Here is an 11594-nt window from a genome sequence, read left to right as displayed (position 1 = left end):
TGGCACTTGTATGTGCTGTTTTTATTATGTAGTGAGTTGCATTTTTGCAGGGAAACCTACACAGTTTGCTCTACACGCGACTGGCTGGAAATGTGGGGGATCTGGCATCCACAGGAATCCCAGTCGCACACAAAATATTTTGAAAAAGTTACATTAAATTGATGTGAAGTTTATATATTAACTATTTTTGAGAGGATCATGTGTTTATGATTGACCACTGCTGTCCCGCATTAGCAATCACATGATACACCAATCAGATAAATTTGAATGCGTATAAATAGCCAGATCCACCCTCCCATCCATCCCTACTCCTTCTCCCCTTTCTTAACTAAATAGGGGGGGAGCTCTCGTGACCTACCTGAGCTCGGACTCCCCTCTCACTCAATGAAACGGGAGGGAACCCTGGGTTTGAGGATCTTCTGAGCTCAGGGCTCTCTCTCCCACTCTTACTTATAAATCATCAGCTAAGTGTGAACTTGTGAAATGTTTTCGACTCGTGTCTGGTAGTGTTTTTGATTTGGTGAAGTGTAGGAAATTATGAAAATTGGCAATTTCTACAGAGAGTGTCTACAGAGAGTGTCAGACTGATTTTGTTGGATTTCTCTCCTTCATCCGTGCAGCGTCAGACCGTGGACGTGGCGACAAAGGAAAGCTGAGACCAAAGAGTGAGGGCTTTGAGCTCTACAACAACTCTGTACAGAACGGCTCACCTGAGAGCCCACAGGGCACGTGGGACACCTATCCTGAACCAAAGAAAGAGGACAGGTTGTTGAAGAACCGAGCAGACCATCGATCCAGCCCAAATGTGGCCAGTAAGTTTGCCTTTTGTCCTTTTTTTGTCAGTAGCTATGTTTGCAACTAGAATATTTCATCAAATATTTGTGAAAAAAGCAGCGTTTTCATCCAAAGAGAACAAAATCGTCACTTCCTGATAAACTGGCACCAAAAAAAAAAGTATTTTGCTGCAGTTGATTGGTCCTGCAGTTTGTTTAGATGCTTTTGGTTTATTTTTGTGTTCATATCTTAGTGAAACTATTTCAACTGTTGCTTGAAAGCGGAATATAGGACTAGTCTTTTCAGCAGTTAGGGTCAACTTTTTTGGAGTGCACCAAGGTTTGGATAACAGCACTCGCATATATTAAAATGAGCTGCTTTACCAGAACGTTTTTTATTTAATCAAACCTTCCGTCATTTTTGGTGAAAGTTACTTTTCAAAGCAAAGTATTACAGTATTATACAATATTGCATTACTTCTGAAAAGAATAAGTCACTAAATGTGGTAATTATTTCATTATTTTTTTGATATGGAAAGTAATTTATTTTGTTACTTTTGCATTCTTTTTTTTTTATTCGAACTGACCTAATAATGCTTGAAACAATATAAATAAAACAACAATAAAAAATAAACAAATAGAAAAATATATATGAGTTTCACATCAAACGGTCTGAATACTAATCAACCATGAGATATTTCAGTTGTTTTTAATTAATCTGCAAAAATGTCAATAATTCTGTGCTTTTTTGTCAATAGGGGGTGCTGTGTGTACATTAAGGAAAAAATGAACTTAAATGAGTTTAGCAACTGGCTGCAATAGAACAAAGAGTTAAAAATTTAAGAGGGTGAATACTTTTTGTTACCACTATACACTACCTGACAAAAGTCTTGTTGTTGATCCCACTTATGAGAGCAACAAATCATAACTTGACTTCTAGTTGATCCTTTAGAAAGGTGGCAGAAGATAGATGTTTCCCATGAATCATCTGTTGAACTGCATCCTAATCATCACAAAAACTGAAGAAGACCTATTGGAACCTGCATGGAGCCAAGATTCTCACAGAAATCAGTCAAGTTTAGTGAAGGAAAAATCATGGTTTGGGGTTACAATCAGTTAATCTGCAGAGCGGATGACAACATCAACAGCCTTGAGGTATCAAGACATTTTTGCTGCCCGTTACATTATAAATGTATTCTTCAGCAGGATAGCACTTTTCATACTTCAGCCTCTACATCAAAATTCCTGAAAGCAAAGAAGGTCAAGGTGCTCCAGGATTGGCCAGCCGAGTCGCCAGAAATAAACCTGCAAGAACAGTTTCTTTGCCATTCCAGATGACTTTATTAATAAGTTATTCGAGTCATTGCAGAGATGTATGGATGCAGTTGTCCAAGCTCATGGAGTCTAACACAATATTCCTTTTTTCCCCACTGCAGCATGACTTTATATTCTATACTTTACATTATTTCTGTTATATGACAAGACTTTTGCCCAAGCAAAGTCAGGCCTTACTGTCCTAATTAAATAATTAATAATCAAGGCATAATCATATTTGATTTAGGTAAAATAATCGTAATCTAGAGGCCTTTGCCTTTCATATAAGCCACTTCTGATACCAAATGATCAACTAGAAGTCAAGTTATTATTTGTTGTTGTTAAAACTTGCATAGACGACAAGACTTTTGTCAGGTAGTGTATATATATATATATATAAACTCTTTTCTTAAGTAAAGCCATTTTACAATTAAAAAAAAGTTTTTTTTTAATAAAAAATTACGCGCATATCAGAAAATTAAATTCAACAAACGTGTAAAGGCTTTTGTAGACTTGAGATGCTCTTTGGGAGTGCAGATGCTGGTTTTAGGGGAAGTACTGAAACAGTTTTATGATGGAGTTTGGCTTAGGGACTTTAGAATGACCAAAGCAACATATCAGATGTTGTGTAATGTGGTCATTCCATTGGTTTGTCAATTAATGCTGTGCAATTAAACCCCAGATCTGATACTAAAAAGCAGATTGCCTATGTGCTATATAAATTACATGTGTGCGTTTTTTTTAAACAAAATCATGTGACTTTAAACTCAGTAAATATGTTTCCGTTGTAATTAATGCACATCTTTTTTTCTTATTGGATAATAACTTTGTCCTACTCAGTTGTGAGCATGCATGCTTTTATTTGAATATTCAAAGTTTATGCAAATGTTGGACTACCATTAGGCTTTTTTTATTCGATTTGAACAGGTGAATTGAAAAACAGCTTCTCTTGCTAATTTGTGTCGTTCCATCAACATTTCCATTTCACCTTATAGATCAGGCTCAGAGTCCAGGCGGGAAGCCTGTTTATCCGGGAGCTCCAGGAAAGATCACTTCGGTCTCGACGGGTAACCTCTGCCCTGATGTGAGTACACACTATCATTGGCACCTCTCAGATGAATGTTGCACATGTACGCTGAAGGTCTCATTAACTAGTGAATTGAGCATTTTCAGCACTGCTGTTTATCATAGCCACACTGCTATTGAATCTACAGTGTGACTTGTGCTCTTAAGCTGATTACCCAACTCAATCATTTGTTATCTTTAGTACATCAAAAGCATCAAGCGAAAAGTACAATTAAAAAAAATCCTGAACAAGAGCTACAGTTTGTTGTAATGTTACAGTTTTTTTTTTTTTTGTAAAAGCTATGATTCAGCTGAAACTTGTATGTAATTAGTTGTATAAGTTGCTTCTTTTCAGTAAATCAAAACCACACTGTGGTAAATGATTTCCAATCAAAGAACTACAATGTGCATGTTCATTTAATGAATTAGACACATAAAGGAATAGTAAAGAGTCAAAGTCAAGTTACTAAGAAATGTGCATTAAAGTTGTTTAAAATACACTCAAATAATTTTGCTGATTGTTCAAACTACTTACACTCACCGGCCTCTTTATTAGGTACACCTATCTAACTGCTTGTTATCGCAAGTATCTAATCAGCCAATCACCTAAAAGCAACTCAATGTATTTAGGCATGTAGACATGGTCAAGGCGATTGCTGCAGTTCAAACTGAGCATCAGAATGGGGAAGAAAGGTGATTTAAGTGACTTTGAACATGACATGGTTGTTGGTGCCAGGCGGTCTGGTCTTAGTATTTTAGAAACTGCTGATCTACTTGGATTTTCATACACAACCATCTCAAGGGTTTGCCGAGAATGGTCCGAAAAAGAGAAAATATCCAGTGAGCGGCAGTTCTGTGGGCACAAATGCCTTGTTGATGTCAGAGGAGAATGGCCAGCATGTTTGAGCTGATAGAAAGGCAACAATAACTAGCATCTCTAAATGCACAACACGTCCTACCTTGAGGCAGATGGGCTACAGCAGCAGAAGACCACACTGTTTGCCACTCCTATCAGCTAAGAACAGGAAACTGAGGCTACAATTCACACAGGCTCACCAAAATTAGACAATAGAAGATTGGAAAAAATGTTGCCTAGTCTGAGAATTTCTGCTGCGACATTCGGATGGTAGGGTCAGAATTTGGCATCAACAACATAAAAGCAAGGATCCATCCTGCCTTGTATCAATGGTTCAGGTTGATGGTGGTGGTGTAATGGTGTGGGGGATATTTTCTTGGCACACTTTGGGCCCATTAGTACCAATTGTGCATCATGTCAACGCCACAGCCTACTAAATATTGTTGCTGACCAGGTCCATCCAGCAGTATAACTAGCCATGTCATAAAGCGTGAATCATCTCAGACTGCTTTCTTGAACATGACAATGAGTTCACTGTACTGGCCTCCACAGTCACCAGTTTCAATCCAACAGAGCACTTTTGTAATGTGGTGGAGCAGGAGGTTCACATTATGGATGTGCAGCCGACAAATCTGCAGCAACTGCATGATGCTATCATGTCAATATGGAACAAAATCTCTGAGGAATATTTCCAGTACCTTGTTGAATCTATGCCACTAAGGATAAAGGCAAAAGTGCGTCTAACCCGGTGCTAGTAAGGTGTACCTAATAAAGTGGCCAGTGAGTTTATTTTAGATGAGATGAAACAACAAAATTATTGATCTTTTTTTCAGAACAACTTAATTGTTTTTACAAGTGTAAGTGGATTGAACATTTAACAATTAACTAACAATTACGTTAGTTTTGCATTGTCTTGTGTTGGGACAGCATAAAGGAATTGTTTGAAACCCAGCATTTTTTACAGTTTAACAGCATATTTGATGGCGAATAATTAATCAAGAAATTGATTCGGATAGAAAATTATTCTCCTACAACAAAGGAAGTAAAATAGCTACCCTTGACTTTTGAAAACTCTGTTAACTGGCTTAAATAAATTGCAGTGAACCTTTTGAAGTAAACTGAAAGTGAATCCTGGTGTTTTGTCACACCACTCAATTCCATGGAAATAAAACGACTCATTACTAAAGCATTCAAACTATTTTATAAAGCATCTAAAATATGTAAAAATAATTTGTGGTGTCTTTTACACACATAAGCGCATAAGAAGAGTTAATGCCAAAAGTTGTGTTTTCACATTTTGTAATTTGGTAGTAGTCGTCTTCATGTGAAGTCTCTTGTGGTTTTAATCAAATCACTATAGTCTCTCAAATCTAAACACTCACCAGAACTTGTGTTTAACTTTGTCTTTGAAACCACAGTCTAATAGAAACCTGATTCATGAGCGTTTGTTGTGTTCTTGGTCTAATTAATCCTAATCACATCCATAAGCACTAACTGATTGTGTAATCACCCTTTGATTTACATTGCTCTGATCTATAACCAATGATAATACACTGACTGAAGAACAAACGAGACTGTCACAGCCTCGGCACCACTGAAAAACTTTAAATAGGGTTAATCCAAACAAACCAAATATCCAATTTAAATGCTAAAACATACGAGAAGGAACGTTCTTTTATCACATATGGTAATGTGAGGTTAAGAAGACAATCTGGCGAAAAGATCTGATCATGATGAAGAGGAACGAAGCCAGGAGCACAAACTTCAGCGGTCATCGGAATTGGAGATAATTAGTGCCATCTCCAATTCCGATGACCGCTGAAGTTTGTGCTCCTGGCTTCGTTCCTCTTCATCATGATCAGATTATCACTTTAAAATGATTGACATTTATATAATTCTCGCAAATTTTATTGGTAGTACATGGGTTTATTTATGGATCATTGGGTCAAATATTGCTCAACTGTATTGCATTGGAAATAATAGCTGATACTTTGATGCTTGAAAGGGATAATATAACATTTGTGAATGAATACTGCGTGAGACATATCAATAATGAAACAATACAGTGTTAAGTTTGTGCAGTCTTTAATCAAACGGAGAAAGAAATGCGAATGATCAATCATAAGAAAAGATTATACTGAACTAGCGAAAATAAAACGCTAGACAAACCAAAGAAATGAACATATCAAAACAATCCTTAAAGCTAACCTCTAAACTAATGACAAATATAAATCAAAATCAGGGTGGCATGGTGGCTCAGTGGTTAGCACTGGGGTGTTTCCCAGTAGTGGGTTGCATCTTGAAGGGCATCCGCTTTGTTAAACATATGCTGGATAAGTTGGCGGTTCATTCCGCTGTGTCAACCCCTGATAAATAAGGGACTAAGCCGAAGGAAAATTAATGAACTCGAAGTCTTGCGTTTAAGACAATTGACCTAAACTAATAATGCTAAAGAAACGCAGACTATTCTGATTCCCAAAACAAGACAAATAGCAAAATAACAAATATTTACATAAATAAAATGGTCAGAAGTGCAACTTCTGTATGGAGTTAGTTAAAATATCTACAGTCAACATTTGAAGTGGGTCAAAACACTATTAAAGTTGTCCTAAAACCTAAATGTATAGTCAGTGGTGTTGCTTGACACTGGGGCATAGATTTCCCCATTCAATTAATGGAAATAGATATACTAAATAATTTTAGTAAAATATTTATTTTTTTAGTAAAATATTAGGATTATTATTATTATTATAGTTATTTTTCTGAATAAATAATAGAAATCAATCCTAAATCTAACTGGGAACAAATGTAAAGGTCCAACTGGTGTGATATGCCAAGATATTTGAAGATCTCTTTTGCATATCATGGGAAATCATAATGTCTTCTTTCATCTGTATGCTGATGATGTTCAGATTTATCTCCCTATCGCTTCAGACTCTTCAGGCACACTAAAATCTCTACACAGATGTTTAGTTGATATCAAATTTAGGCTGTCACAGAACTTTCTTTCTCTGAATGAAGACAAAATGGAGTGTATTGTTTGGCAATTCAAACCTGCCTAGTGAGTTGCTAAAATGACTTGCTAAATACGAGCCATTTCTGAGCCAGCATGACCTAGAGAAAGCCATTCATGCCCTTATCAGCTCTCATCAGGACTATTGCAATGCATCTTATGTTGGAATTTACCAAACCTTACTTCATCAGTTACAACTGGTGCAAAATGCTGCTGCTCGCATGCTGATGAATTGTTGGAAATGTGAGCACGTCACACCTGTCCTTTACTCTCTTCACTGGCTTCCTGGTAAATTCAGAATTGCTTGTTTTTAGTGCAGTTATAAGTTTTGTGCCTTCATATTTATGTGAGATTTTAAAGCTTCTTAAACCTAACAGGGTCATACGATCAGCAGACCATTTAAAACGTAAAAATTAATTATTACTTAGACTTGCTTTTGATATTCATCAGTGCAAAGTGTTTTTTATTGTTTTATTGACTCTCTTGTTTAGATTGTGTTCTTACTATCTTATGTGTTTTAATGTGTAATTGTGTTTTAATGCTGTAAAGCACTTTGGGCAGCCCCCTGGTTTTAATAAGGTGCTATATAAATAAAGTTGATTTATTGATATTGATATTCATTTTTTAAGCTAGTTTGACAGAACACAGCTTGACAGAAATTACAGAAGTCAGCTTGTTTATGATTTATATAATATCACAAACATTGATCCGGTTGTTGCATAGAAAAAAAAATTGCATTACCATATCTTATAAAATACACTGACATATAAAGTAAATTGGAACTCAAAGCTTTTACTGGGGCCCCTGTGTATACCCATTCTTGTCTCTGGACAACCTTTTTGATCCACTTCAAATTTTGACAGCCTCTATGTATAAAATTTGTTTTATTTTTATTTGCTTTTGTCTCTGTTTCATTTCTTTTCTGAATATATATTGGCTTTTAAGAAGCTGTCTAATCTGTCAATACCCTATTTTTCCCACAGGAGGAGCCCTCTCCACCCCGTCCAGAGGCCTATCCCATCCCCACTCAGACTTACCCTAGGGAATACTTCACCTTCCCAGCCTCCAAATCTCAGGACAGGATGGGCCCTGGCCAGCCCTGGCAAAACAACGAACAAGAGCCTCTTCCCCCTATGGATAACCACTCCAACAACAGCATGGTTATGCAGGTTAGCCTTTTTAGGAATTGAATGCATGGTATCCAGGGGCCACAGACAGTCATTGTGGAACACACACAGCTTTTGTCAAACTATAGTACTGTGTAGTTAATTTCACTTTATGGTAGTTACTTATTAATTTAGCTTTAAAATATGTTTATGTTTATTTATTTGGTTTTAAGTTATTTATTTATTCATTTTATTATTTATTTTATCTTACATTGTTAAAATTCACACTGCTGTTAATAAGTTTGGGTTTTATTTATTTATTAAAATAAAAAAGATATTAACACTGTTATTTAGATGCTAAAAAGTGTCTGTAAAAACATTTCTAATGTAACGTAAAGGCTCTATTACAATAATTTTTTATGTAAATCATTATTAATAATAATTATTTCTTATTATTCTTATGATTATTAATAATAATGATTTCTGAAGGATTGTGTGACAAAAAAAGGAGTGCGAATGAAAGCTTTGTGACTTTTTTTCCCCCAATGCAATTAAAAAGTATAGTGACCCCAAACCTAAAAAAAAAAGCTATTTACAAGTTTCAGTTATTTGATTTATTTTCATTTGATTTAATTTCATATTTAAAAAATAAAAATAAACACTGCAATGTCTGGTCAGTTTTTAGAGGAAAAAAATGTTAAAGGGTTTTTAAAAGTTTTTCCAAAATTCATTGTTTATTAAATGTGTTTATTTTAAATGTTGCAAAAAATCCTATATAGTCAATATTTGATCTTATGAACTTATTTTTCCACAAAACAAATTTTAAGTCTGATATATTATGCTTTTTACCATTTTGAGCAGCATGTATTATATTTTTACACAAATATGAGAAATAACTTTCTTCTGTCTGTGTCATTGTGCCATGTTAGTCGGTGGCGTGCTCTCAGGAGGAGCTGTATGAAATGCTAGGCAAAATGTGTTATTTGTTTAATGTGTTTATTTTAAATGTTGCTACTTTAGCTTGCAAAGTAATTCCTATATAGTCAACATTAAATCTTATGAATACATTTTTCCACAAAACTACTTTTAAGCCTTATATATTATGCTTTTCACATTTTGAGCAGCATATATTAAACTTTTTGCACAAATATGTGAAATAATTCACTTCTGTCTGTGTCAATGTGCCTTGTCAATATTTGACCTTCTATATTTTTCCACAAAGCAGATATTAAGGCTCTCATATAATCCTTTTAAACATTTTGAGCAGCATATATTATATTTTTGCACAAATATGATCATTAACTCCCTTCTGTCTGTGTGATTGTTCTCTGTTAGCGGGTGGCGCGATCTCAGGAGGAGCTGTGTGACATGCCGGGCGGGTACCCAGGTGAACGTCTGCGCCAGGAAGATCTAATGCTCCTCCAGCAGCAGCAGCAGCGTGAAGCTGAGTACCAGCGAGGTGTTGGAGAACACTGGAACCACCAGGTGTCTTCCTCAGTGGAGTCCAGCACCTCCAGCCAAGAGCACCTCAACTTCTCCTCATCCTCTGGCTCCAGGACCCAGGGCAACCACAAGAGTGGCCCAGGCCGCTGGAAGACCCCACTTGCACCTCATTCCGGCCCTGTCTCCCAACCCTCCCGTTCAGACCTTCCTCCACCTCCACCTCCTCCACCAGCACACTACGATTTTGAGCCGCAAACCGACCTGCCGCTTCCACCGCCACCTTCAGCTACACAACAACAGCAGCAGGCTGCAGCCGACCGCAAGAAACGTGAAGACCAACAGCGCTGGTATGAGAAGGAAAAAGCTCGTCTTGAAGAGGAGCGAGAGAGGAAGAGACGAGATCAGGAAAGGAAATTGGTGCAAATCCGAAACCCTTCGGTTTCTGGTCCAGTTATGCACAATAACCAGCATGGCCCGGTGCCACCATCTCCACAAATGCCTCCCATGACACTTCCCCAATCATACCTTCCTCCAGTCCAACAACCTCCGCCACCACAACCGGCTCGACCCGATAAACTCTCCAGTCTTCCTCGCCAGCCTCCGCAAGACACCGTAATCCGGGACCTCCTGCCGCAGCAGCAGCCGCGCACCATCGAGAGACGCGACCTGCAGTACATCACCATCAGCAAGGAGGAGTTATCGGCCAGCGACAGCCTGTCACCCGACCCCTGGAAGAGGGACGCCCGGGAAAAACTGGAGAAGCAGCAGCAGCTTCACATCGTTGACCTGCTGGACAAGGAGATCCAGGAGCTGCAGGCTAAACCCGAGCGCACGGCCGAGGACAACGACCGCCTGCGCAAACTCATGCTGGAGTGGCAGTTCCAGAAGAGACTGCAGGAGTCCAAGCAGAACGAGGAGGACGAGGAGGAGGAAGACGATGAAGACGTGGACACCACGCTCATCATGCAGAGACTGGAGGCCGAGAAGAGAGCACGGGTAAGTTGACATAGGAAATAAGATGTGTGGATGTTAGGAGTTCATATGAAATCTGACTGACATGATTGCTGGGTTAGTGTCAGTTGCTGGTCATTTTATGTGTTGTTTATCTCAGGGTGTGTTCATCTAAAGATTATTCAAATGAAACCCATGATTAGCTGTTAATCAAATGTTGTGAAGGTAGAAATTGTGGGTTAGTCTAACCAAAATGGAAGATTCAGTTATTAATTACTCATTCTAGAGTTGTTCCAGTCCCCTAAGACTTGCGTTCATCTTTGAAACCTGAATTAAGATATTTTAGATGATATCCTGGAGCTCTCTCGCATCCTCCATAGATGTTCAAAGTTGAGAAAAGGAAGCAAGTATTTGTCAAAAAATTCCATGTGACTTCAGTTTTTCAGCTGTAATCATATGAGTACAATAGATTTTTTGTGCACAAAAGTGTTCATGTTGATTTACATGATTATAGCAGAACCAGTAATGTCACGTGGACTGTTTTGACAATGTTTTTGTTTCCTTTTCTGGACTTCTGCAGACATCTCAGGACCGTTGTTGTATAAGGAGGATCAGAGAGCTCTTTTTAAATATCTTAATTTGTGTTCTAAAGATAAACAAAGCTCTTGGGATTGGAACAACAAGAGCAATTAAAAAATTTGAAGTTAAAGAGATGTTTAATGCTTTAGTTGAGGTTAAATTATATAGAGCTGATTAGTATAACATTTTTCAGGCCTGGATACATTTAAGAAATGTAATAAATCTTTTTTTAAAAATTGGAAATGTTTTAATTTATATTGTTGTAGTTATGTTGATAAAATCAGCTGTTGTGTTTAAAAATATTATCTCTTGGTCACGGAGGATTGGAAATATCTAGAAAAATAATAGAAATTCTTTGGTAAAAATGTTAGAAACACTAAATAAAGATTATGCAGAGGAAAAAAAGGCTTTCTTAGGACTGCAAACAGACGTTATTCAGCATAAAAAGTAATTGAGGAGAAAATAATATGCATTTAATCTTTATTCTGGCAAAA

General features: G+C 37.2%; 1 protein-coding gene across 50 annotated transcripts in view; it reads left to right on the top strand.

Moving 5' to 3' along the window:
- The window catches only part of afdna (afadin, adherens junction formation factor a), a 224077-nt gene that overhangs the window by 187006 nt on the left and 25477 nt on the right, over nt 1–11594 (top strand). For 49 of the 50 annotated variants that reach the window (XM_073933620.1, XM_073933619.1, XM_073933618.1 and 46 more), the window contains 4 exons: nt 621–812; nt 3083–3171; nt 8005–8190; nt 9463–10566. In XM_073933620.1, the coding sequence (XP_073789721.1) occupies nt 621–812; nt 3083–3171; nt 8005–8190; nt 9463–10566 (1571 nt within the window). Of the gene's footprint in view, nt 1–620; nt 813–3082; nt 3172–4070; nt 4225–8004; nt 8191–9462; nt 10567–11594 lie in introns of those variants that run through there. The other variant, XR_012396045.1, reaches the window with a different exon arrangement.

The sequence above is a fragment of the Danio rerio genome, chromosome 20 (assembly GCF_049306965.1).
Source record: "Danio rerio strain Tuebingen ecotype United States chromosome 20, GRCz12tu, whole genome shotgun sequence".
Classification (NCBI taxonomy): Eukaryota; Metazoa; Chordata; class Actinopteri; order Cypriniformes; family Danionidae; genus Danio; species Danio rerio.
The sequence above is the reverse complement of the archived record's forward strand: the minus strand, read 5'-3'. Positions and strand labels throughout refer to the sequence as shown.